Source organism: Cuculus canorus, chromosome 16 (assembly GCF_017976375.1).
Source record: "Cuculus canorus isolate bCucCan1 chromosome 16, bCucCan1.pri, whole genome shotgun sequence".
Lineage (NCBI taxonomy): Eukaryota > Metazoa > Chordata > Aves > Cuculiformes > Cuculidae > Cuculus > Cuculus canorus.
Genome location: NC_071416.1, coordinates 3,036,544 through 3,064,331, shown reverse-complemented (window position 1 = coordinate 3,064,331; position 27,788 = coordinate 3,036,544). Strand labels below are relative to the sequence as shown.

The following is a 27,788-nucleotide window of genomic DNA, read 5'->3' as shown; positions in this document are numbered from 1 at the left end:
CCAGGGAAAGGGAAGGAGCAGCTTGAGGAGCTGATGGCTCTCCCCTTGTAAAGGGGCACTCTAAGCACCAAGTATGGGGCCTGTGAGGAAGCCAAGTGTGGGAGCCAGGAAAAGCCAGCTCCTCCCCCAGAGTGGGAGGCTGTACCTGGTGATTAACTCCTGAGCAAAGGAGTGGAGCTCATGCTGAGCCCTGAAGGAACCTGTTGGGAGGAGCTCAGGAGTGCAAGAGGGACAGAAAAGACCTGGAGTCGGACAGAGGACTAATCCATATGGAGAGGCACTTGCTGGCCTCAACAGCTCCAGTCATGTTCAACTTACTAGCCGTAGAGGTGAGACCCCAGTTCCACCGCGGCTATGGGAGCCAGCAAGGGGTGGCTGGGCCACTGAAGACCCGCCTGGAGCGACTGAAGAAGCCATGGTGGAGGGAGACCACCCCGCTGGTGCTCCAACACAGTGAAACAGCCAGGCTTGCCGTAGACGCCTTTCTTGAGCAGGGGGAACGCGGCTACATGAGTGCCATCACTGAGGAACGGGAGCTGCCTTTTCTTTCCGCGCTGGACATGGAATATATGAGCCATCAGAGAAACCAAAGCTTTCCAGACCCCAATACAACAAGAGACAAAGAGGCTGACCCTGGCGATGCAGACACTGGAGACAGGTCCTCCCTCAACTCTGAACTAACATCTGGCACCTATTTTCCGCTCATGTCTGATGTGCACCCTCCAGAGCTGGAGCTGGGGTGGCCGGGGTCACCGCTCCTCACAGTGTCTGGCCAGACTCAAGCCACTGTGATTTTCCAAAGAAACAAAGCGAACAGCATTAAGGATTTGCTCCGGTCCCTGATCAGCCGGGCACGGACGGTACGTACAGAGCTGCATCCCTTGAGTTGGGGCTCCTGCCACAGCACTCGTGTCCTGGTGGTTGGTCCCACAACTCCACCCCACGCGCTCCAAGCTGTTGCTACTCTCTAGATGTCTGGCACCATGTCAATGCTTTTTTCCTAGCTAATCTGTAACTGTTCCTGCTCCCTTCCTTTCCCGTCATTTCTTTCCGCCCGGGATTTCATGCCATGCCTTTAAGGCACTCTGTAGTTGTAGTTGTGGCTATGCAGAGCGCCAAAAATACCAAAAAAAAGGTACCGAAGCCTGAAGTGTGCAAGCGGCAGTGCGTGGAGCGTGAACGCTGGGCTGTCCTCCTCCTCTGCCAGAGACCCTACTCAGCCAGGGCTTTTCCCGACCTCCAGCCATCACAGGACAAGAGGGCACTGTTGGTAACCCGCTTGGGAGAACATGGGACCTGAGTAGACTTGTGGGGCTGAAAATCCCTGCCCGTGGTTTGAAGTAGGTTAGAATACATCATTGTATCTTCTAGTCTTGGTGTCTCTGAGGATGAGTGAGATCAGCTCGTTCTGCCCGGTTTCTGTTGATTGCCAGCCCTCGGATGTAATAAAATCCAGATGACTACAATACTTGCTTGGCAAGCGCAGTCCTGGTGTGAATTTACTCACTAAATTGTGCTCCTCCTTCTTTCCCTTTCCTTTGCTGCTGCACTGTGTACTGAAGCAGCAGCTTGGACAAGCGTATCTCAGGCACATTTCCAGCTTTTATTGTCTTCGTCCTCATTATGGGTCTTTTCTTCTGTTCCATGTTAAGTTTCTTTTGTAGTATTTCATTGCAAGAGCCTGGCGATACCGGGGGAACTCTTAGTACAAAGTTCACTTTAACCAGCCAGCTTCTCGCACTTGCTCTTATCACTCCAGTAGTTTCTTATTTAACTTTACAGTCACTCCACAAATTCACTGCTGCAGAAACCACAAGCTGTGTCCAGGCAGAATGAGATAAAGCATTATAGATCACTTAGAGTGAGTCTAGAGGAGACTGCGGAGAAGATCCGAGGGCTGGAGCACCTTCCATGTGAGGACAGGCTGAGAGAGTTGGGGTTGTTCAGCCTGGAGAAGAGAAGGTTGTGGAGACACCTTACAGCAGTTTCCAGTGCTGAAAGGAGCTCCAGGAAAGCTGGGGAGGGGCTCTGGATCAGGGAGGACAGGGACAGGACAAGGGGAATGTTTTTTAGCTGCAAGAGGGAAGATTGAGATGAGATTTTTAGGGAGAAATGTTTTGCTGTGAGGGTGGAGAGGCCCTGGCCCAGGTTGCCCAGAGCAGTGGTGGCTGCCCCATCCCTGGAGGTGTTCCAGGCCAGGTCGGATGGGGCTTGGAGCAACTGGATGCAGTGGGAGGTGTCCCTGCCCATGGCAGGGAGTGGAACTGGGTGGGTTTTGAGGTCCTTTCCAACCCAAACCAGTCCGTGGTTCTATGATTCTCTTCTATCACAACCTGCAGAGTCAAAGGTACTTAGGTTGTCCCCAGCAGATGAAAGTGGGGCCGTGCAGCAGCTCAGATCGCTGTGCACCACCATAACATCATCTTAAAAAAAAGACGTGTACCATCATCTCAAAAAAAAACATGTATGATAAGGAGTAAATAGTCATCTTTTATCCAAAAGAAGTCCGTTTTGCCACGTAAGCTGCTGCCCAGTCTTAAGCAGCCATTGTTTAATGCCTGAACTTCTGTTGTACCTTTGCAGGCAAAGAAGGGAAGTTTAATCCAGGAAATAAGTGACAAAAAAGCTTTGTTTGTCCTTGCAGACAGATGATTTATGATATCTTAAATGATCTGCAAAGTCCTGCGACACTTACTGCATCGTTTTCAGTAGTGGGGATTAAGAGTTAGTCATGGTAGAGCGCACAAAGTGAATGACTACCAAGAAATGTCCCCTTGTCACTTAGCACGTGTCCCGGATCTCTGATGATATTATGATCCTTTAATCCACATGAAGAACACCTTGCTACTTTCTCAGTTCACAGGAACATCTCTGCTGCTGCAGGGAGGCTGCCCGGGCAGAAGGTGATTCATTGAACTTTAAGTATATTTTGAGCTTTTTACTTTTACTGCTTGGCTTGAAAAAAGCACTGACCATCTTCAGCCCTTTATGTTCAAGCTGGGGATTTTCACACAGTGGTATTGACTGTTGCATGAAATGTGAGAACGAGCTTACAACCATCTTATATGTTTATTCCTGGTGTTTTACTGGCTTCTAGGTTAGCAGCTCTGGCCAATGCTTCCCACGATTTACTCTACAGTTGATAGCAGCTCCAGCCCGTTCACAACCCCACTTACACATCTCTAAGTAGTCTCTGAGTCATTTCGCTCATCAAACCATCCAAAAGGATGTTACTTGTTTGTCTTTTAATGACAAAAGAGCAACCAGAGGTAAAAACATCTTGTACTTGAAGTGCCTACCGCAACTGTACGGAGAACCGCTTCCTTTTTTCCTTTTCAGCTGCTGTTTCTTCACCTCAGATCTTTTCCTCACTAGACTTCAAGCTCTCATCCACACCTCTCCTTCAGAGTGTCCCTCCTCCCTTGTGCTTACAGCTAACCCAGGAGGGGATACGGTGCTGGTGCGATGTGGGGAAGATGCTGAGATCATAGAATCATAGAACAGTTGGGTTGGAAAGGACCTTAAAGCTCATCCAGTTCCAACCTCCCTGCCATGGGCAGGGATACTACCCACTGGATCAGGCTGCCCAAGGCCCATCCAACCTGGCCTGGAACCCCTCCAGGGATGGGACAGCCACCACTGCTCTGGGCAACCTGGGCCAGTGTCTCACCACTCTCATTGTGAAGAAATTCCTCCTTATGTCCAGCCTAACTCTGCCCCTCTCCAGTTTATACCCATTGCCCCTCGTCCTATCACTACAAGTTTGAATGCTTTTCCTGTAGGCAGGAAGGCACCTGTCTTGAAATATCGTTTGTTGGTTTCTCCCGTAGAGCCATGCACACAGCAGGTGGCAAATGTGGCAACAGCATTATTTGTACCGACAAATCAGCACAAAGGGCATTGGTTTTATCGGTACTTTTTGAGGGTGCGGTTTGTCTTTCTGCTTTGCTGTATTTAAACCACTGTCTTTGAAGACGTATTTTCAGATTTGAGCTTTTCCCTTCACAGCCATAAGAAGATGCAGCGCAACCACACCTTAGCCTGGGTTTGACAATACTATTACAATTTTACTTGTGTTGGATGAGCTCCAACCTATTTTGAACTGCCCGTGCTTCTTCTTTTATCCCTCTTGCACAACTCTGACACTGGCTGTGCGTCTGCATTTCCGTGCGATGGTGGAAGGGTCCCTGCTGGTCCCCCAGAGAAGCGATGTATCGCTTCAAATGGCAGCGCTACGGTAATGACCAAACCCGCGCTGCTATTGGCAAATACCAGTAAAACCAGCTGTGCTGGTTGGGAACCAGACAGATGGCAGCTCCAGTGGGGTGCTGGTAAGTGCCGTCATTCCCAAAGCCATGACTGCAGTAATTGCTGAATTGTGAGCTTCCAGAAGTGGAGTTAGAAATGTCATGATTTAACCCTACGTTGCCAAGGTGTGAATTTTCTTGCGCCTGTAGGGCAGCAGCATCTTTGCAATGTCCTGACCTGCCAAGGCTGTGCCGTGGGCTTGGAGGCTGTGAGGCCCTGGCCCAGGTTGCCCAGAGCAGTGGTGGCTGCCCCATCCCTGGAGGTGTTCCAGGCCAGGTTGGATGGGGCTTGGAGCCACTGGATCCAGTGGGAGGTGTCCTTGCCCATGGCAGGGTGTGGAACTGGATGAGCTTTAAGGTCCCCTCCAACCTGAAGCATTCTATAATTCTGTGATCAGCATGGTGAGGAACAGGGATGCTCTGAGCTATCCTCAACCTCGCAGCTCCCACCACTGAAACCGAGGGGCTGGAAGCACTGGAGAGATGTTGGTTAGCTTAGTAAGGCCAGATTGACTGAAATGTCCAAGGTCTTTTAATGTGAGACAGGAGTTGTCAGGAACCTGAAGCAGAGATGGTCCTTAGGTGCCTGACTTCCAGTGCTTTATAGAGCTCTTGGAAATTATCATTGAGGCTTTAGACCTCACTTTTGTGTCAATATATTCTTAGGAAGCTTCAAGGGGGAAACTTCCAGGGTTGTTTTCCCTAAAAGTTACTTGGGTTTGAGGTTGAGCTGATGTTGTTATAACAGCTTTCTGCTTTGTTCACCAAGGAGATCTGAGTGGCTCTTAGTGCTCTCCTGTCACACCCATGCTTCCAATGAGCAGCCGTACTGTGGGCTCCTGCATCTCCATCGTTGGAGACCGTGGCAGGGCATAGCCTCTTCTCCTGCTGGGAACCCCAGTGCACACGGGGCTGCCAACCTTCTTGCCTGACACCAGCGGTGGGTGCGTGACAGCACCACCAAGGGCAACTCTATCCAAATCCCTCCTGAGAAGGGATAGCGTGTGAGGAGGCTGTGAATGGAGCCACAGCCTGTTCCAGCTCCTGATGCCAAGTGAAGACCCGCTTTGGAAAACATGAGTCTATCACGCAGGGCTCCACCCAGCTTGCACAAGCTGGAGTCCTGCTGCCTGGGGCGCTCGCTCCCGCACCGCTGCCAGAGCCCCACCGCACTGCTGCCAGGAGATGAGGGCTGCCTGGCAGCCAGCTGCACCCACCCCAGGGCACGGGGGACCACATGCAGCCACGCTACCCCCACCCGTCCCAGCGAGCAGCCTGGCACTGCTGGGGTGGGACAAGCAACAGCCCCCAACTCTACCGGAGCCCATGAGCACCAGTAGAGGACAACAAGGTAGTGTGGACCTTCTGTGCACACTAGGTACAAGCAGTGCCTCTGAGCTCAGAGGGGTTGTCTAGGGACAAAGGAGATCTTGACTCTATCATATTTGAGGGTCATACCTAGTGGGACCTGGACAGGCTGGAGAGGTGGGTCTGTGCTGACCTCATGGAGTTCAACGAGGCCAAGTGCAAGTCCTGCACCTGGGTCAGGACAATGCCAGACGTCAATACAGGCTGGGTGGAGAATGGATTGAGAGCAGCTCTGAGGAGAAGGACTTGGGGTGCCGGGGGATGGGAAGCTCCACACGAGCCAACAATGTGCACTCACAGCCCAGAAACCAACTGCGTCCTGGGCTGCATCCACAGCCGTGGGACCAGCAGGGCCAGGGAGGGAGTTCTGCCCCTCTGCTCCACTCTGTGAGACCCCATCTGGAGCCCTGTGTGCAGCTCTGGAGTCCTCAGTGCAGGAAGGACATGGAGCTGTTGGAGTGAGTCCAGAGGAGGCCATGGAGATGATCCGAGGGCTGGAGAACCTCTGCTATGAGGACAGGCTGAGAGAGTTGGGGTTGTTCAGCCTGGAGAAGAGAAGGCTCCAGGAAGACCTTGGAGCAGCTTCCGGTGCTGAAAGGGGCTCCAGGAAATCTGGGGAGGGGTTCTGGATCAGGGAATGCAGGGATGGGACAAAGGGAATGGTTTTCAGCTGAAAGAGGGGAGATTGATATGAGATCTGAGGAAGAAATATTTCCCTGTGAGGGTGAGGAGGCCCTGGCCCAGGTTGGGCAGAGCAGTGGTGGCTGCCCCATTCCTGGAGGTGTTCCAGGCCAGGTTGGATGGGGCTTGGAGCAACTGGATCCAGTGGGAGGTGTCCCTGCCCATGGCAGGGAGTGGGACTGGATGAGTTTTAAGGTCCCTTCTGACCCAAACCACTCCCTGATTCTGTGATATTGAAGTCCTAAGCCAATAGGACAGTTAGGTTGTCTCCAGCACCGAGCCTGCCTCAGACCTAACCTTGTGATGAACTGGAATATCGTGAGACCAGTGTGGCTGAGAAGCACTTGCCTGTGGCCGTGCACAAAGTTTGGGCTGTAGTATTTCTTGGTGCTCCATCATTAGAGGATGGGTGGCCCATCAGAGTCATTTGGGTACCTTGCCTTTGGTCTTTGGTTGAAGGCCAGTGTGGAAAGTCGTGGTGAAGTTCTGCTTTTCTGTGGGGGTCTCAGCAGCGCCTGATGCTGATAGTGCAGCAGCAACTTTAAAGTTGAAGATGCTTTCATTCTATGCTTTCAGAATTCTTCCAGGGCCAATTCTGCTGCCTGCACTACATGGTTCTCTTTTAGGAGAAGAGAAAAGTTTGGCAGAGCCTCAGAAGGCTTCTAGAAAGGCAGCACTGACGAGGGTTACAAAAGAAGTACCCTTCGGAATCAGCCTCTGAAGCCTGTATCTCCCAGGGCCAGGGTGAGAAGGTGGAGATGTGGTTTTGGCCTGGGCAGCAGGAAAATTTTTTAGCTCTTGATTACAGCTGCCGTGTCCCACATGGATGCCTGGCATCACACCAGGCTCCAGGAAGGTTCTTCCCACAACCCTGCTGTGGTGGGCTGGGCCAGGGGCATCTTCAGCAAGATGTTGTGGATGAAGGCATCATCATAGAGATGGTCTTTGCAGACAAATCAGATAGAGCCAAGAAATCTTGTCCGTCTGCAAAAGGCATAAATCCCCAAGGGAGGAGGACAAAACTTTTTGGCATCACTGTCCTTCTCTGGTATGCTCTGGTGCAGAGGGTCTCTCCACGATGTGTGCAGGCAGAGCGGGGCCAGCTTAAGAGGCAAAGATTGGGCAGAAGAACATGGGGAAGTCAATGGGGCTCCACTCTTTCCAGGGCAGCTGCCTTCATCCAGCAACTAAGCCATGAGTATGAGCCTGGAAAGAGGCAGTTTATTAATGAAAACAGAGCAGAAGAGGCACTGGGTCCAGCAGAGACATGAGCCTGTCCTCACATCCAAGGACAGCGATAGTTGGAAATCCTCTGCTCTTTTCTGAAGCCACTCCAGATGCGATTCAGCTTGTTCCTGCTTAAAGCTTGAACCATTGGACATGTAAAAGTCAACCTCCCTGCTGCCATCTGTATTTAACTCTTTGTTTGAAGAGGAGCAGTGCAGCAGAAATGGCACAAGAAAGCTCCGTGCACGGTCTACTCCATAGGCTATTGGACTGCAGAGAACCGCATTTAAGGCCATGCTCTAACACAGGCAGAGAAGGTGTTTGGAAAGAGGATTCCTACCTCCTCCCGGGGTGCATGATGCTTTTTGGGTCATCTTTATTTGGGCACCCTACGCTAAGCACAGGAACTCACGCTCAGAGTTATGTGCCCAACTTATGAGTACCAAGCAGTCACCTGATTTACAGCTCAGGCGTGGTCAGGACTGGGGCTAAAGTACTCAGTCAGAAGTTCCATTGTTTTCTCGGCTTTCAAAACAAATCTGGCTTCTTGGTAAACCTTTCGCTACTTTGCCTTTTTCAGTCCCCCATTGTGTTGCTGTCTTTCATGGGTTCTCAGTGTTAACTGTTAGTAGTGCAAGGTCTAAGTCACCGGATTCCTCTGCAAGCACCCTTGGGTGAATTGTGTGAATCCTGACAGATCATCAGCCCAGCAAGTTCCCTCATGCCTATTCCTTCCTTCTCCAAGATTTCCCCTGATTCCTGTCACTAATGGTGACGCCCGGCAGATGGGTCCCAGCACTCCCTTCCTGATCCAATTAGTGGCTGCCTTGATGTTTCCTGCTGACAACCTCACACTGTGAGGAACAGTGGAGCATTTTCTCCAGTCACATATTCATCTATTTATGGTTTCTCACAGAACTGATTAAATGTGTTCCGGAAGGAAAATTTCTCACAGAATTTCTCACAGAATCACCAGGTTGGAAAGGACCCATTGGATCATCGAGTCCAACCATTCCTAACACTCCCTTAAACCATGTCCCTAAGCACTTAATCCACCCGTTCCTTAAACACCTCCAGGGAAGGCGACTCGACCACCTCCCTGGGCAGCCTCTGCCAGTGCCCAATGACTCTTCATTAGGTTGATTTCCTTTGATCCATTGTTCTGGTTGCAGGTTATACTGTACTTTGAGTTTTCTAGTTCTCAGACAACTCACTTGTAGTAGGTGCTTGTCAAGACCTGCCTTTCACTTTCTGTCTTTTCCCTCATTTTTGGAGAGTTCAATTAGCCAAGATGGTCTCCTGCCTCCCCTCCCATCTCCACAATGGTTTGAAGTGCCTTCTTCAGTCTCATTCTTTAAAGAACTGGCAATTCTTTTCAAAATTCTGTTCTTTTTATAGACTCCTCCCTTGGAGACCTTACCTTGCAAGTCTGCATTTTGTTGAGAGAGATTTTCTTGAATTCTTTTTTTTAATGCCACTATTCCCTCTTCCTACGCTTAGGTTACATAATGCATCACGGATGCTGCCAGCAGGAAAAGGGAAGGGATCCTTCCCACGCACATTATTCTATGATTTTGTCGAGTCACCCCTAGGATGTGACCTTGGAAGAAGGACACATACATACTTGACCAAGATACCTTCTCCCTTACCTGGCAGTGTGTCCTTCCTGAAAACAATGGTACTTCATTCTATTAACAGCAGCTGAACATGAGCCAGCAGTGGCCCAGGTGGGCAAGGACACCATCAGCCTCCTGGCTTGGATCAGCCATGGGGTGGGCAGCAGGAGCAGGGAAAGGATTGGATGAATCCAGCAGGAGCAGGGAAAGGGAAAGGATGAATCCTGGGTTCAGTTTTGGGCCCCTCACTCCAGGAAAGACACTGAGGGGCTGGAGTGTGTCTGGAGAAAGGAACGGAGCTGGGGAAGGGTCTGGAGAACAGGGGTTGTGGGAGCGGCTGAGGGCCCTGGGGCTGTTTAGTCTGGAGAAGAGAAGGCTGAGGGGAGACCTCATCACTCTCTGCAGCTCCTGGAAAGGAGGCTGGAGCAAGAAGGGTGCCGGTCTCTTCTCCAAGTAACAACGAATAGGACGAGAAGAAATGGCCTCCAGTTGTGCCATGCGAAATTTAGATTGGATATTGGGAACAATTTCTTTAACAAAAGAGTGGTGAAGCGCTGGAACCGGCTGCCCAGGGCAGTGGTGGAGTCCCCATCCCTGGAAGGGTTCAAAAACCATGTGGCCGTGGCACCCGGGGACATGTTTTAGCAGGCACGGTGGGGTTGGGCTGACGGTTGAGCTGGATGAGCTTAGAGGTCTTTTCCAACCTTAATGATTCTTTGATTCTGTGATTAATGTGCTAATCATCTACGGAGTCACTTGTACCAATTGGATAATGGTTTTGCTCGGGCTCAGCTCTTCCATTCACGGGCTGTGTTTCTGGCACAGTCGCTTAAGGCAGTACATACTTGTTGCACGAAGGATATTCGCAGTTGGTGCACATACATTACCCATTCAGCTATTTCTTTCTGTGAATGACAGATGAGATGGGAGGTAGCTGGGTGGGGAATGTCTTCATCTCCACTCACGTGGCCACAAATGCTCAGTAATTCCAGAGGATCGAGTGCTTAATTCACAGTTTAAAACACAATCGACTTGGGCATGAGATTTCAACAATCTCTTGTTTTTCTCCCACCTCTTTTCTCCCGGCTAGGTGATAGCGATTGTGATGGATCTGTTTACAGACATGGAAATCCTCTGTGACCTGCTGGAGGCCTCGAGCAGACGGCACGTCCCTGTTTACCTGATTCTGGATGAAGAGTACTTGAAGCATTTTGTGGAAATGTGCAATAAAATGGCTCTTACTCAGGACAACTTCCCAGTAAGTTTTCAGTCACACACACTGGATATAATAAATGTGTCTTGGAATGGATAAAAGCCAGGTACTCTCTGTTCTGTCCCTTCTGCTTGGTCCCTAGAACCTATCCCTTCTCCTGCTGTCCCAGGCTAAGAGACCATGGCTGTTTGGTCTAGGAAACTGAAACCTGTCTGGAAGCATAGGAGAAGGAATGGAGGAGCCTCCTACTCCCATACCTCTATGTTTAGTGGCTCTCGTTTCACTGTGAAGTCAATGCCAATAAGATGCAGCGCATTACTGAACACGCTGCTGGGCTGGGGCAGGGGGACAGATGGAGAAAGGTTACCTTTATGTGGACCTGTCTCGTCTCCTTTCCTCATCCCCTCTCAGCCTCTGCTCCAGGAAGGACATAGAATTACAAGACCTAAACTGCTCATAGTTCAGATCTCAGAGCTCAGTTTAGGTTCGTAGAATAGAATCACAAAATCATCAAGGTCGGAAAAGACCTCTCAGCTCATCCAGTCCAACCGTCAGCCCAACCCCACCGTGCCGGCTGAACCATGGCCCCTAGTGCCACAGCCACAGGGTTTTTGAAGACCTCCAGAGCTTGACTCCACCACTGCCCTGGGCAGCCGGTTCCAGCACTTCACCACTCTTTTGGTAAAGAATTTTTTCCTAATATCCAATCTAAACCTTCCCCGGCACAACTTGAGGGCATTTCCTTGCATCCTATCACTTATTACTTGGGAGAAGATTCTGTTCCCAATGTCGCCTTTCTGACTGCCACCTATCAATAGAAGCTGAGGGTTTATAGTTGTTTTATAGACTCACAAGGCCGGCAGTCCTGGCTGTGCTCCCTCACGGGGTGCATAGGATTTCCTGGAGGGCTGATACTCTTCCAGCCACCAATTTCATAGGTTTTCACTTCATCTTGGTTTCTACCAAGGCTGGGGAGTTATCCAGTACCTCAAAACCATTCTTAATTAAAAAAAAAAAAAGGCTGGGGAAAATGCAAAAATAATGTTTTGCAGTATTCAAAGTAGATGCAATTACAAATGTCCTAATTTGCCCTCATTTTTAACCTGTGTACACAAAGACTCATTTAGAGAGGCTTCCTCCTAAAGTGGTGCTGCTCTGTCCATTCTTGCCTTTCACAAGCTGGACCCATGTCATCCCACCTCTTGAGACAGCAGCTCTTAGGGAAAATTTCTTCACAGAGTCATGGAATGGTTTGGAATGGTTTGGGTTGGAAGGCACCTCAAAGCCCACCCAGTTCCAACCCCCCTGCCCTGGACAGAGCCACCACCCACTGGATCAAGTTGCTCAAAGCCTTGTCCAACCTGGCCTTCATGCTGGAGCATGTTTGCTTTCATAAACAACTGCAGCACTGAAGTCACTTGGTGGATCCAGATAAATTCCATCTCTCCAAAATTTATTTATTTATTATCCAAGAGCCTGGCCACTGTTTTTAATTAAAATTTGAATGAGTTTACATCCATGGGGATGTCTACGTCTCTTTGTGAGATCTGATGTCACGTCTTGTGCTTGAATGGCTAATCACCACTTGCCTCCTCCGTTCAGTGACTCACTGGCAGGTCCCAATGTGAAGGCCTCTTACGCTGACGCACCTCAAGCAGGACATTAGCATATGTGCTTGATATTCACATCTAAGTGGGATGAGTGTACGTGTTATTCCTGGCTCTGAGTTGCAACAGGATGTGATGGTAAATCTCCATTTGGGATAATTGGTGACAATTTGGGGTTTAACAGGGAATTTGGGACAAATGTCACTTCAAGCATCTTATTTGTAAGAACATTGTAGGAGCCCACTGGTGTCAAATCCTGGTGCTGAACATCAGCAAATTCCATGGTGGTCACAGCAGAAGACTTCATTGTTGGACTTTGTCAAAGAACCATCTACTAAAACTACTAAAGCTACTACCTAAACTACTCTCCAAATCGAGTGATTCCTCACAGTCTGGCTTTCCCGCAAAACTGCAGCCTTCTCATCTTGTTTGGACAATTCAGGGCTGCCAAGAAAAAGAAGAGGATGGGAAAAAATAGCCAGATGTCAGAAACTTCCCCAGTCTTGGAAAGGATAAATGGAGTGAAGAAATACCGTGGGGACAAATTTATGGGATACCCCTTACATAATGTAAGTTTAACTTCCCAGAGAAAGAAGAGGAAGCTCCTCCCAGTGAGAAGTAATATTACGAGAACCTCAGCACTGGAAGAAGGGAATCCCTGTTTTGATTGGCAACAAGGTGAGGTGAACACCTCCCCAAGCATCCAGCATATCAAGCTCCATATCAACAACTTGTGGTGGCATTTCAGAGTATCACAGGTTGATGCAAGTTGGCTGGGACCTCAGGAAGTCATCACGTCCAACCTCCTGCTCAAAGCAGAGTCAGATATAGCTGCTCAGGGCCTTAAGTCTTGAAAATCTCCAAGCACAGAGACTTCACAAATTGTCAGGGTAACTTATTCCAATTCTGAAAGAGGGGAGATGAGATATTGGGAAGAAATTCTTCACCGTGAGGGTGGGGAACGCCCTTGCCAAGGTTGCCCAGAGAAGTGTTGACTGCGCCATCCCTGGAGGTGTTCCAGGCCAGGTTGGATGGGGCTCGGAGCAACCAGATCTAGGGGGAGGTGTTCCTGCCCAAGGCGGAGGGTGGAACTGGGTGATCATTAAGGTCCCTTCCAATCTAAACCTTTCTACGATTCTATGATTACTGTCCTTATGGGGAAAAAGTTTTTCCCTTCTCTTCAGCATGAGGACATGTTCTGGAATGCAGGAAGGCAACAAATGAGAGTTGCAGTGCAAAGACTGTGAAGCTTCATCTCTGCCCTGCTAAAAGTTTCCATAAAATCAAGAGGAGACTGGACAAATCATTGGAGAAGAAGTCCACAGAGCATTCCCACTAACACAAACCACAAGAGGCTCGGGAAATTCCCTGGGCACAAAACAGTCAGCAGCAAGATTAGGGGGCAGCATCAGCATCATAAATGATTGTCTTCTTCCTGCTCTTCCCAAGCTGCCATTGCCCACCGTGAGAGAGCCTGTTGGGTCAGGTGGACCCCAGTCTGGAGGAGATCCTCTGCTCCTACAAAACCCTGAAGGGGACTTGCAGTGCTCCTTAGGTGGACAGGGAGGCTGCTTCAGAGCAACGTGAGAGACCAGCTTCTCCCACCCTGCGGCGAGGAGCTCCCCAGAAGCTGTTTCCAGGATGCCCACCTCCTGCCTGACTCTGACGGAAGCGGAAAACCATCAGGAATGGAGTCACCTGCCTCAGGGCAACTGCCTCCTTCTCCTCACCCCTTGAGGCACAACTTCCACACCGCAAACCTCACTTGAGGCCAGAGACTGGGCGAGCTGGTCCTTGGCTGTGTACAAGCGACCTGTGGAGCCCACAGGCGCTGAGCGAGCCCTGGAGGAGATGGGGGCACAGCGATGGCCGGGAGCAGCTCCAGGAAGGGTGGCAGGGACGTGGGTCTGCGCTCTGCGGAGGCAAATCACAACTGTTGGTGCTTCTCTTTCGTCTGTCGCAAAGTGCTGTGTCTGGCCACACTGCAAACCAGGAGCACCCACCAGCCACGGGCAGCAGCCACCTCCAAAAAGGAGACAAAGCCACCCCAGTGGTCGGTGAAGCCTGTGCCACCTGCCGCCGGTCTTCACTGTTGGCAGGAGGGATGCTAGGCAGCGATGTGCTCACCACAAGGGATCTATTGGGCCACCACAGGGGGTGACAGCTTGTGGCAGCTCCTGGTGTGCCAAAGCCGCTGCAGGTGGCCAGGGAGCTGGCCTGGAGGGCAGCAAGGATGACCAGGCAGGGAGCTACGGTGCAGCCCTAGGGAAGGTGATTTACATGCGAGGTGCTTTGTTTGGCACTGGATCATACAGACTCGACCAGTAACTGTTTCCAGGGACTGTTCTCCTCTTCTGCCTTCCCCAGCTGAGGTGCAAATAATTTTGATTTATGGGAAAAAATCTCACGTTACGAGAAAGGCTCCTGATGGACGCTGAGCCTTATGTCACAGGTATATTGGGCGGATGGTTTTACAGGCAAAAGGAGTGCAAGAGAAGTTCTTTCTGGTCTCTAAAAGAGATGAAGATCAGATCTATTTCACTTGAGTATGGCAGCGGGATATTAATATCATTTTAAAATACACTGATAAAAGGCTGTTCTTAAAGTGTGGACATACATTTCTGTAAATCTTTTTTATTAAAGGATATTGCAGCCCAGAAACCAACCGTGTCCTGGGCTGCATCCACAGCCGTGGGACCAGCAGGGCCAGGAAGGGGATTCTGCCCCTCTGCTCTGTTCTGTGAGACCCACCTGGAGCCCTGCATCCAGTTCTGGAGTCCTGAGCACAGGAGGGACATGGATTTGTCAGAGCAGGTCCAGAGGAGGCCATGAAGATGATCTGAGGGCTGGAGCACCTCCCTTATGAGGACGGGCTGAGAGAGTTGGGGTTGTTCAGCCTGGAGATGAGAAGGTTGTAGGAAGACCTTAGAGCAGCTTCCATTGCTGAAAGGGGCTCCAGGAAAGCTGGAGAGGGGCTCTGGATCAGGGAATGCAGAGATAGGATGAGGGGGATGGTTTTCTGCTGAAAGAGGGGAGATTGAGATGAGATCTTAGGAAGAAACGTTTTGCTGTGAGGGTGGGGAGGCCCTGGCCCAGGTTGCCCAGAGCAGTGGTGGCTGCCCCATCCCTGGAGGCGTTCCAGGCCAGGTTGGATGGGGCTTGGAGCAACTGGATCCAGTGGGAGGTGTCCCTGCTCATGGCAGGGTGTGGAAAAAGGTGGGCTTTGATGTCCCTCCCAACTCAAACCATTCGAGGATTCTATGATATTTCGGTTGTAAGAAGCCTGACGCTGTATTGAATCAGACCAGAACACTCGCTTTATTAGAGACGGGGTAGTTGTTATGGGTCAAAGTTTAGCTTAAATTTTGTGCTAATGTGCTTAGTTGAATGTTATCAATAATCTGGAAGAAGTTGTATGGTTTTACATTCAGAAATGATTTGTAAGCTCATAGGCTTCTCCCATTTTTTTTTCATGCCAGCATTTGTACCTAAGTGCAAGTTGTTAATATTTACTGGTGGTTTTATCTTATAGAAGCAGACAGTGTGACAAAATATGTAGAGGCCAAGAAATACTTAATGCCTTGCTGCACTCCACCTCTGGGAACCAACTCTGCTTCCTTTGTTTTCAGAACATGCGCATAAGATGTCTGAGTGGAGACACGTACTACAGCAAAGCAGGCAAGAAATTTGCAGGCCAGGTTCTGGAGAAGTTCATCCTGATTGATTGTGACCAAGTTCTTGCTGGTACATACAGGTAAGAAAAAGTAGCAGCTATTGCAACAAAGACTGCTGACTCTGAGAATTTATTCATGATGAAAATACTGAATGAGCTTTTAATGGTTTTGCCTCCGTGGCAATGATACACCAATTTTCCTCTTCATTTTGCCTTATAAATACCAGGTTTCATCTTGGTGCTTTACCTTCTTCTACATCATCCTCTTGCTCTTACCTTGCTGTTGAGCTTACAGACAGCATTAACTTCTTACCTGCCCACACTGGCACCTCCGAAACACATCCATGAGTATCACCGCTTCATTTCTTACAAACATAACAAATGTTCCTCTAGGTCAGATGGTGCTCCACCAAGCCTAGATTCTGTCTCCAGCTGGTGCTGTCCAGGCAGAGCTGCCTGTGGTTCATCCCTCTTGTCCTCCCACAGCATGTGCCATTGTTGCACATATCCCTACTTATTCCCTTCAGTACCTATTGCCCACGAATTTGCCCTAACTCGTTGTCTGTTCTAAACCAATCTCCTCATAATTTCATGACTTGCCCTCTCGATTTAGTGCTGCACATTGGTACAGCAGCTGTCCTACATTCAGCTAAGGCATCGCTGTCACAATTTTCCAGGCTTTCATCTTATCCACCCTTCCTGCCCTTTTCTTATCTAAAGACCTTTGGCCTTTTCGGTCTCTCCTCACACGGCGGCTGCTGCATCTCTCATTCACTTTAAGTGCCCTTCTCTGCACCTCCTCTAACCTCAGCGTGTCCTTGAGATGCAGAGACCTCAACTGCAGCCCCCAAGGCACGGCTGCCCCGAGGTGCTGTAGAGGATCATAGCATGGTTTGGGTTGGAAGAGACCTTAAAGCCCATCTAGATCCAACCCCTGAGCCACAGGCAGGGATCAGGGTGCTCAAAGCCTCCTCCAGCCTGGCCTGGAACACCTCTGGGCTGAGATTGTGACTTCTCTGGGCAACCTGTGCCAGCACTTCACCACCCTCACAGTTTCTTAACTGCCCGTACAGCAAATTTGAACAACCCACTCCCTCTCAGTTCTTCTTGACTAACTGCTGCATTTTCACGTAGTTACCTTCCTTCCATGAAGTTGAATAGCCACGTGCTGCATTTATTTAGATTGCTGTCACCCCCTAGGGAGTTAAAATTGTATTGTGAGCATTCTTACAAACGGGCTCTTCCACTTCTACCTCTGGAAGCAACTCCTCTGCATCATTCCAGACCACATCCTGAATAGCATCTCTTCTTGTGGGTCAAACAATTTAGACTAGTTAATTCTGGCAAGTAATCATGTATTGCTTCCAAAAAGTTTTTCTCCACAGCTCACCCCAGTGAAGCATTAACCCAGTATGTAAATGAGTGGATGAAATCTCCCACTATTACTGCCTGTCCTAATTTTGCATCTCTGTAACCTCAGTTAACATTGACCACCACCACTGTTCTGATCAGAGGTTGTTTTCATTGTTAGACTCTGAGTTTTCCACCTACAGATCTTTCCCACAGGAATTTTCACGCTGTTACACATCATATTATCCTTCACAAACAATGCAACTCTCAGGACAGAGAATATTCTGATATGTCTGTGCGTTTGGTGCCCTGGCAATACTTTATTCTCCTTCCACCAGGTCTCCTTCAACACTGCTCTTCCTCTCCCTTTCTCTCTTTTCCATCTCCCAGCCAGCACGTGCTGGACCCTCCATCTCACAGAACCATAAAACCATAGAGCCATAGAACAGTTTTAGTTGGAAGGGACCTTAAAGATCATCCAGTTCCAACCTCCCTGCCATGGGCAGAGACATCCCACTGGCTCAGGCTGCCCAAGGCCCATCCAACCTGGCCTGGAACACCTCCAGAGATGGGGCAGCCACAACTTCCCTGGGGAACCTGGGCCAGGGCCTCACCACTCTCATGGTGAAGACATTATTTCTAATATCTAGCCTAAATCTGCCCCTCTCCAGTTTATAGCCATTCCTCCTCATCCTGTCCCCACAATCCCTGATCCAGAGCCCCTCCCCAGCTTTCTTGTAGCCCCTTTCAGGTACTGGAAAGTCACTATAAGATGTCCTCGAAGCCTTCTCTTCTCCAGGCTGAACAAGCCCAACTGTCTCAGCCTGTCCTCATATGGAAGGTGCTCCAGCCCTCAGATGATCTTTGTAGCCTCCTCTGGACCCGTTCCAAAAGTTCCATATCCTTCTTACGTTGAGGGTTCCAGAACTGGACACAATACTCCAGATGAGTTCTCACAAGAGACCGTCTACCAGTGTCCTCATCAGTGCTGTAGCTCCAAGCTGCACCTTCTCCTCTGCTTCTGACTTCATCATCTCTGAATGTGGAGGTCTCACTTTATCAAGCTCTGGTAGTGAACAATAGAAGTATTCGTCTGAAATGCGTTAAGTAGAGAAGCTCTACATAAACAACATGGAGAGCAGTGGCTGGTGGCATTTTGAACATCCCAGGAGCAATGAGTTGAATCACTGCTTGGACTCATAGAATCATAGAATAGTTCGGGTTGGAAGGGACCTTAAAGATCATCCAGTTCCAACTCCCCTGCCATGGGCAGGGACACCTCCCACTGGATTAGGCTGTCTAAGACTCCATCCAACCTGGCCTTGAACACCTCCAGGGATGAAGCAGCCACCACTGCTCTGGGCAACCTGTGCCGGTGCCTCACCACTCTCATGGTGAAGAAATTCTTCCTAATGTCCAGTCTAAATCTGCCCCTCTCCAGTTTACACCCGTTCCCCCTCGTCCTATCACCGCAAGCCTTTATGAATAGTCCCTCTCCAGCTTTCTTACAGGCTCCACCATCTATCCATCTCCTTTGTCCGCAGGGGATGGGCGTTAGATAACTGAGACCACTTGTTTCTGAATGGCTATAACGGAGCACATGTCAGCCCAGTTGAACTCCACACCAGAGGAACATCTTCTTTCCCTGTGGCCAAGAGTGACAGTATTGCTTAAAATGTACATTTTGTTCTCTTGGGTCAGTTCCTCCCTCCGTTGTTCTGGGACAGGGATTTGGGTCTGCGATATGCTCTCTGTCCATAGATTTCTGTATTGCTGAAGCTTCTGGAGTTCTGGAAGACAATTATTCTGTTGAATATGCTCTCATACGTGATCCTCTGCTCTCCCAGTATGCATGTGATGTTCTGGACTAAAAGAAATGGCCTCATTTTGTGGAATTTGTTCAGCAGTGGTCAGAAACACAGGAGAAAATCGGGAAGTCTTTTGCTGGGTGTGCTGCGGCCTGGCACTGTCCCTAGTATGGAAGACATTTAGATTACTCTCCTCGCAGATGTGAAAGCTAGACTCAAAGGATGACAGTAGTCACTGAGTAAAGCCAAAGATCTAGAGCGGATGCAGGGGTGTCTCAGGATGATACAGGAAAGAGGTTAAGAGTGTTCTTACCCAGTGGCAGGTTTTCGAGTTCAGCAATCTTATGTGCAAGGATCAGAGGTATCAGAATCTCCAGGATTATATGTTGTATGTGCTTCTGTACGTCTGGTTTGCCATAGGAGGCTTTTCCCCACCGTGGCTGCTCTCCACAATAGCCTCCGGCAATGTATTATGTGGGTTAATTTATGTTTTGTGTGAAGAAGTGGTTCGTTGCATTTACATTAGACCTACTACAAGATACTTATGTTTGATGCCCCAAAATTCCCACAATCTGGGCACAGTAAATCACCGTTTCCTATTTACTTTCTTGACCGCATCGATGATTTTGTCCTCCTCCATTATTATCTCTTATATGAATCATCTCTTCTCCAACTGAAGTACCCTCAGCTGTTCAGTTATTTCTCACGCAGGAGTACTTCCAGACTTCTAATCATAATGCCTATCCTTTGTAAGACAAATTCACTAGAACTGCGTGAAGTGGTCAGGATAGTCCCAACCACTACACCTTAGCATCCTCTGTCTTTTCCTCTGTCCCCATCCTGGCAGTTCCTGCTCTACTGTTTGCCTTTTTGACTAGTGCTAACCATCGAAGCGATCGTTTCCTAAGCGGTCCATGCGAACCCAGACCTCTTTTGTAGGTGTTAATCATAGAATCCTAGAATGGTTTGGGTTGGAAGGGTCCTCAAAACCCACCTTGTTCCACCCCTTGCTATGGGCAGGGACACCTCCCACTGGATCCAGTTGCTCCAAGCCCCATCCGACCTGGCCTGGAACACCTTCAGGGATGGGGCAGCCACCACTGCTCTGGGCAACCTGGGCCAGGGCCTCCCCACCCTCACAGCAAAACATTTCTTCCTAAGATCTCATCTCAATCTCCCCTTTTGCAGCTCAAAACCATTCCCCCTCATCCTGTCCCTGCACTCCCTCATCCAGAGCCCCTCCCCAGCTTTCCTGGAGCCCCTTTCAGGACTGGAATGCTGCTAGAAAGTCTAATCATCTGTTACTCCTCAGGAAGACCTTTCTTTGTACTGCACAATCACTTAATTTTTCTAACACACCTTCCAGAACAACCGTGTCAAAATCTCTTTGCAAATTCAAGTACCCAGCATTAAGCAGGTCATGCTCACCTGTGTGCTTGCTGCCTCCTTCAAAGAGCTGCAAGAGGCTCTTGAGGCACGGTTTCCCTCCACAAAAACGTGCTGACTCTTCAGCGTTATGATTATAGCTATTTGTGCATCTATCATTTTACTCTCTATTTGCTTCTACCAGTTTGCTCAATATGGAAATAAGACTGGCTAGGTTGCAGTTTTCCAAGAGCTCTTTAAAAGGTTCACATTTACAACTTTCCATTCCTCTGCTACTATGTTCAGTTGTAAATGATAGGTTATTCCCTGGTTAATAATTGGAAAATTGTTGACTTCCAGTTTTTTGAAGGCTGCTTACATTAATATTTACCTTTAATATGCCTTTTAACTATGGTGACTTCTTGGATGTTTTAAAATGTCTTTATTTTGGAAAGTACATTTTTTCTGAGACTCTAATATAGCATCTTTAAACAATCTTCACGCTGCCTCAAGCATTTAACCTTTTAATAGCTTTCCTCACTTTCCCTTTTAAGTTCAGTATTTCTGTTGTGGATTCTTTCAGTCCTGAAAGAACATTTGATACAGGTATGTCATGGTTATTTTTTTTTTGCTGAGTGGCCTTTCCAAAGAAGCCTTATGAACTAGTAATGTTATTTCTCCTTTTGTTGTTTTTCTGGTTGGTTTCTCCAAAAAGCAGTCATTTATAGTGTCTAAAACACAGTTTCTGCAGCTCTCCCAGTAATGGTTCAACCTGGTTATACCCAAATCTCCCTTTATTCCTCTGCTTTCTGCTCTCTTTGCCTCCCAGCGCTTCCTTAGCGTGGCGTGTTTGCCATCAGTGCTCTGCTCAGGATGTTCACAGTGTAGCTCTAATATTACGTTTTTTCCTCTTTGAGAGTGGAATTTCAATCCAACAGGAATGTTTTTCATTTGTTGATCTATCACTTACCTTATTTGACTCTTTTATTTACTGTATTGTGCCGCTGCCCCAGCAGCACATCCTCTCTTTGTCCCTTCTGTATAATTTCTGCCCTTGCAGTTAGACTGCTCCTGGATTTCCTTCTACACAGTAAGTTTTTGAGATGCCTTCTGTCTCAGAGCCATCATTTCAGCTCAGATATTTCACATCTATCTGTTTCTTAAGCTCGTAAAATTTACATATGCATATAAACATTTGTTTCTGATCCAGTTGTTCACCACCATGCACTTTTCTAAATACAGTTTAATTCGTTCAGATGTTCTTCATCAATTTTAATTTCTTACCTAAGTGTCATTGATTTCCATTCTGTCCTTATATCAGAATTACAGTTTTCTTGCTTTTGTTCCTGAAGTGAAGTGGGCAATCTCAAACTGTGTGACCTTCTACACATCTCGGGGTTGCTCCAGAAGCTGGTTAAAAGCTTCCCTCTCTCTTCTGTAATGCATTGTGCAGCAGCCAGGTTTCATTTAGGTTAAGATGCAATCCAGCTTTCTTTATAGAGCCACTAAGTTCCACAGTTTTTCCATTTTCCTATGATTCTACCATCCTTTCCCCAATTTAATTTCCATAACCCTGTCCTGAAATGCTCTTTGACTTCTCAGCCCTATTTTAAGCACGGAAGAAGGAGAATTTGATAAGGCTACAAGTAAAATCCTGATATTTATAATGTTAGGTGCTTTTATGTTACCCCTGAGATTCATCCTATCTCCTTTTATGTTAACGTGACCTTTTATGTTAGCATTGGCCAGTGGCTGCTCTGCAGTGCTCCATAACTTGGATTCAAATGTCTCTGCTTTCCTTCATCCAAGCAAAAAATTCACTTTCCATTCTTTGCTGTCATCCTGACTGAGCATTGACTCATAGAATCACAGACTCATTAAGGTTGGAAAAAGACCTCTAAGCTCATCCAGTCCAGCCATCAGCCCTACCCCAAGGTGCCTGCTAAACCCTGTCACGGAGGGTCATGGTTACATGTTTGCTGAACCCCTCCAGGGATGGAGAATCCACCACTGCCCTGGGCAGCCGGTTCCAGGGCTTCAACACTCGTTCAACCTGGGCCAGGGCCTCCTCATCCTCACAGGAAAACATCTCCTCCTAAGATCTCTTTGTCATTGCGTACTGGCAGAGGCTGCCCAGGGAGGGGGTCGAGTCGCCTTCCCTGGAGGTGTTTAAGGAACGGGTGGATGAAGTGCTTAGGGACATGGTTTAGGGAGTGTTAGGAATGGTTGGACTCGATGATCCAATGGGTCCTTTCCAACCTGGTGATTCTGTGATTCTGTGATCTCTTCTCAATCTCCCCTCTTGCAGTGGAAAACCCTTCCCCTTTATCCTATCCCTGCACTCCCTGATCCAGAGTCCCTCCCCAGCTTTCCTGGAGCCCCTTTCAGCACTGGAAGCTGCTCTGAGGTCTCCCCGCAACCTTCTCTTCTCCAGGCTGAACAACCCCAACTCTCTCAGCCCGTCCTCAGATGTGTCTTTTAATTCTTCAGCCGTAACAAGAGACTCTTTGCTTCTCAAATGCTTCCTAAAAATCTGCCTGAAATCCATTTTCAGTCTCTAGTCATGTCTCGAGCCATCAACAGAGGGCTGCAGAGGATGCTGTTGTTCTCCATGCTAACAGTTTCCTTGATAGTTTTTAAAAGCCCTTCTTATTTGCCAAAACACTCTTGGCAAACCGAACCCTTTCTGATAGATTGGTAGGAATCAGGCATAGGTTTGCAAAGTCTTCTAAAAATGGGAACCAAGCTCACTGCTTTTAGCTTAAACCGTGTGCAAATCAGTATAGACCCGTCAACTCTTATGTGTTTATTGATTTAATATTTTCCTTCTTTAACATTATATTCCCTATAAATGAAGACAAGGAGAAAACAACATTTATTGAGATATCTAGAAAAAGCAATAGGCTACAATCCTAAATATAATTATATATCTACTTACTTAATATTATTCTGGGCACCAGAAGAAATAGTGTTTCTTTGAGCACTTATTTAACGTAACAGAGTGAAGGATATGAAGACATTTACTAGTGCAGCAGATGAGAGGAGCCTCAGGGCAAACAAGGGTAGAGCTAAACAGGATCTTGAACAGGAAAACTAGAGTAAACATTTGCCAGGCTCAGACTAGAGAGGAGAGGTGGTGTTGTCAGCCTGAAAAGGAGTGACGTGGCTGTTTGAGTTGCCCTAGAGGAGATTAAGCTTCTCAGCTCAAAGTGGAAGATGGTCAAAGTATCGGCATGTGTCCTGCCACCGGCACAGAGAGGAAGGAGCTCGTTGTTTGCTGTAGGGAAAGAAACTCAAGATTTGAGATTGAAGCCAATGTGACAACTGAGACTGAAAAACGAGAGGAGAAAGTTGAGAGGATTACAAAAGTTCTGCACCTGGCTTCAGTACAGAGGAAGAAAAAACTACCTGCATAAGTGTGTGGCAATGGGCAGGTAAAGCTACGTGGGTGTGGAGTTGGAGGAGGCTTGGGATTTAAGGTACTCGTGTCCCAAGCAAGAGGAAAGAGCTTTAAAGAGCAAGTTTCTGATCTAAATTGATGAAGAGTCACCTCAAGAAAGAAGTTGGAAGTGAACAAATAAGGAATGGAAAGCGAGTGCCAGGACGTCTCCCACCTCCAGACAGGGATGCTGCAGGAGGACAGGCAGCTCTCCCACCCCAGGATGCAGATGCTGCAGGAGGACAGGCAGCTCTCCCACCCCAGGATGCAGATGCTACAGGACAGGCAGGTCTCCCACCCCAGGATGCAGATACTGCAGGAGGACAGGCAGCTCTCCCACCCCAGGATGCAGATGCTGCAGGAGGACAGGCAGGTCTCCTGCCTCTGGAGAAGGGCTGCAGCAGCAGGACAGGCAGGTCTGCCACCTCCAGCTGGGGATGATGCGACAAGGGCAGGTCTCCACCTCCAGCCAGGGATGCTGCGGGAGGACAGGCAGGTCTGCCACCTCCGGGGAGGTGATGCTGCAACTCCATCTCCTGGCCAAAGGCTGGGCTGCACGGGTTCCTGGAGGATTCCTGCTCCAGGAGTGTCTGAAAGCAAGGCAGGGAAGGGAACCTGTCTATCCTACAGCCATCCTTCCCTAGACTCCTGCAGCTTGTGCCCCAGGGTGATTCAGAACTTTATTCGGGATCTCCGTGTGCGGTAGTTTACTATGGAAAAAATAAAGGCAGGAAAATCCTACCACTTTCATCAACTCATGTGAACTTTTAGCAACCTGCAATGAGGAGCTCCACAGCTCTCCTGTGTGGTGTGTTGTGCGAGGAAGTACCTCTTCTTGTCTGGATTGGATTTATAGCATTTTAATTTCTTTTGATGCCTCATTTTTATACCAGAAGAGACCAAGAATGATCGTTCCCTGGCTATTTCTTTCACGTCATTTATGGAGGTCAAGACCTTTATTAGTTTGTGGTGATGGGAACAGCCATGGCTGGCAAGAGTCATAGAATGGTTTGGGTTGGAAGGAACCTTAGAGAGCATCCAGTTCCACCCCCTGCCACAGGCAGTGACAGCTCCCACTGGATCTGGCTGCTCAAATCCCCTTCCAGCCTGACCTTGAATATTTCCAGGGATATCGCCTTCACTGCCTCCCTGGGGGGCCAACTATCCTCTTTGTAAAAAAGTTCTTCCTAGTATCTCATCTCAATCTCCCCTCTTGCAGCTAAAAACCCTTCCCCCTCATCCTGTCCCTGCACTCCCTGATCCAGAGCCCCTCCCCAGCTTTCCCAGAGCCCCTTTCAGCACTGGAAGCTGCTCTAAGGTCTCCCCAGAGCCTTCTCTTCTCCAGAATGAACAATCCCAACTCTCTCAGCCTGTTGTCATACGGGAGGTGCTCCAGCCCTCGGATCATCTCCGTGGCCTCCTCTGATCCTCCCTTATGTTCTGTATAAAGATGGGTTGAGGGCAGCGATCCTCCCAAGCTCCGACACAATAAATACTGATGCAGAGGAATTATCTGAGTGCTCCTACTACGCATGGACCACATGCTCAACTCATAGAGTGCTGTATATTATTTCTTACGCCTTTTGCAATATCTGACCCAATCTTATCTGAAAGATGGGCTTTCTGGTCTTAATAGCTTCTGTCACTTAGCCATCCCAGCTTATTTTGGTGGTTTCCCTCATGCCTCACTTTGAAGCTGTATGTATTTACTTTGTGCCTTGAGTATGAGATCTCTGAATACTCTTCATGCCACCTGCAAAGGATTTTCATTCTTTTACTACTTCTTCATTCTTATTTAATTTACCCGTTCGGATGTTAAGCAGAAGAGAGTTGATCTTTTCACTTCATGTTGTTCTTTGGGGGTGTATGCTGAGTGCCAGTACACAACTTTCTTCAAAACATTATGAACATCTACATAGTGCTCAGGGACAAGCCAAGAGGTGCTTTTCCTAATAAAGTTCCCAAATAGCTGTCTGGTGAAGTAAACACTGATAAGGTCGCAAAACTTAGTGCCAGTCTCCTGAAACGACATTTACTTGAGAACAATCGAATCATAGAATCCCTAGGTTGGGAAAGACCTCTTAGATCATTGAGTCCAACCATTCGCTTCTGCCACTACACCATGTCCTTGAGACATGCTCTCCCGTAGTTTCTGTGGTTTCCTCCTGCTCTTGTCAAAGTCAATATCTTAGAATCATAGAATCATTAAGGCTGGAAACGATCATCCAGGCCAACCGTCAACCCAACACCACTGTGCCTACTAAACCATGTCCCCAAGTACCAAATCTACATGGTTTTAAACCCTCCAGGGATGGGGACTCCACCACTGCCCTGGGCAGCTGGTTCCAGTGCTTCACCATTCTATCAGTGAAGACATTTTTCCTGATATCCAGTCTAAACCTCCCCTGATGCAACTTCAGGATGATTCCTCTTATCCCATCCCTTGTTACTTGGGAACCCAGCACCCACCTCCCCACAACCTCCTTTCAGGAGCTGCAGAGAGCGATGAGGTCTCCCCTCAGCCTCCTCTTCTCCAGGCTAAACAGCCTCAGGACCCTCAGCCGCTCCCACAACCCCTGTTCTCCAGACCCTTCCCCAGCTCCATTCCCTTTCTCTCAGACTTCCACACTTCAGAGAAAGCTTTAATGACAAACCAGGCAGCGATACCTCACTTGGATGTTTTATCAGTACGAGGGATCTTGGCATTCTGTGAACTAAGGTTACATTTTTTTTCCCTTTTTTCACAGTTTCACCTGGCTTTGCAGCCAAGTCCACACCAGCCTGGTGACCCACTTCCGTGGTCAAATTGTTGCAGAGTTTGAGAAGGAATTCCGATACTTGTATGCCGAGTCCAGAGCAGTGACCAGCTTCAGTGTGCCAGAGCCCGGGATGTGCCCCTCTTCTCAGAACACCTCGAAAGCTGCCAACTGCCTTTTAAAACCCCCACAGGTGAACGATGCCGAAACCTCCAGCCCCTCCAGCAGCCTTTCCAATGTAAGCATCAGAAGCATAAAAATGTCTCCCTTTCTGAAAAACTCCAGCTGCAACGTACACCAGGAAAAGCAAGATTCAAGCTCCGATTCTGGTAATAAGAAAGGGAAGGAAGAGACATCTCTGAAGCCTTCTTGCCCTAAACAGCAAGGAGAACCACCAGACTCACCCAACAGCCCTCCAAATAAATCCTCCCTGGCTTTGTATCGCAAATCAAATCTCATGACAGCATGGACATCTTTGCAGCCAGAACCTTCCACTGCCCCGAGCTCCAACAGACCTGGTCAGCAAGGGGACGATAAGGCTGACAGCAGCCGCTGCTCCCCACTAAGCCAGGAGCAGACGTCGCCGTCCCTTTCGGAGGGGACCAGCAGCAATGGGATAAGCGTGAAGCAGAAAGAGCCTGCGGCTGCCTCCAGGGAACCACCAGCAGAAAATGACACCACTTTTTATGGGATGGAAAAAAGACAGAATCCCGGACAAGGAAAATTGGACCTGCTATCCCCATACAGCCAACTAAAACGAGATAAAAAGCCTGTGGTTCCTTGCTATGATAAACTCCCCGAGGACGTGCTGATGGAAAAGAACAGCACGTATGGGGCTGAGAAGAGACTGACTCTCGGGCACAGTAAACTGGATCTGATCACCAAGTACAACAAGCTAAAATCTAAACACATACACAGCCGGTTTGAACTCTGACCTTCGGGCTTATAGTCAAGCGGTTGCTTTTCCCCACCAATCATCAAATCTGGGGCTTGAAATCCAAACAGGGGGTGGCAAATTAGTCTTGTTCCTATTCAAAGGTGTCTGTGCCCTTTCTAGTATCGGCAGGTGACAGATTCAGGTGAGATTAGCAAGTATGGTTCACATTTTCAGTTACAAAATCACAGCAGGAGAGAGAAAAAATGACATAAACCTCAGCTGTGCTTCTATGTTCTTTTTACCCACTGGGGAAAGAACCATTTCCCCCCAATCTTACAGCAAAACCACAGCTACAGCTGAGAACTGTTTGGCCACTGAGGAGGAACCTTCAGGGTGAATCCAGGGCCTCTCTGGACTGAGCAACTCCTCTCCCAGTGTCCATGTGCTGGAAATGAAATGGGCAAAGGCAGGGCAATGGGGTTAAGAATAAAAGAGCTGTTC

At 48.5% G+C, this 27,788-nt stretch overlaps 1 protein-coding gene across 1 annotated transcript; it reads left to right on the top strand.

Annotated features, from left to right (window-relative positions):
* Positions 1–10: 10 nt before the first annotated feature.
* On the top strand, positions 11–27,776 carry FAM83C (family with sequence similarity 83 member C). The gene is made up of 4 exons (XM_009565371.2): positions 11–860; positions 10,290–10,457; positions 15,649–15,773; positions 26,402–27,776. Exons 1-4 carry the CDS (start codon positions 270–272, stop codon positions 27,342–27,344), a joined length of 1,827 nt encoding a protein of 608 aa, XP_009563666.2. The 5' UTR covers positions 11–269; the 3' UTR covers positions 27,345–27,776.
* The last annotated feature ends 12 nt before the right edge of the window (positions 27,777–27,788 follow it).

What these genes read in the sequence shown, in the direction of transcription:
- FAM83C (XM_009565371.2), top strand. Translation starts at nt 270, where the DNA reads ATGGAGAGGCACTTGCTGGCCTCAACAGCTCCAGTCATGTTCAACTTA. An exon ending in TGATCAGCCGGGCACGGACG is followed by an intron (nt 861 to 10,289) that starts GTACGTACAGAG and finishes TCTCCCGGCTAG; the next exon opens with GTGATAGCGATTGTGATGGA. An exon ending in GTTCTTGCTGGTACATACAG is followed by an intron (nt 15,774 to 26,401) that starts GTAAGAAAAAGT and finishes CTTTTTTCACAG; the next exon opens with TTTCACCTGGCTTTGCAGCC.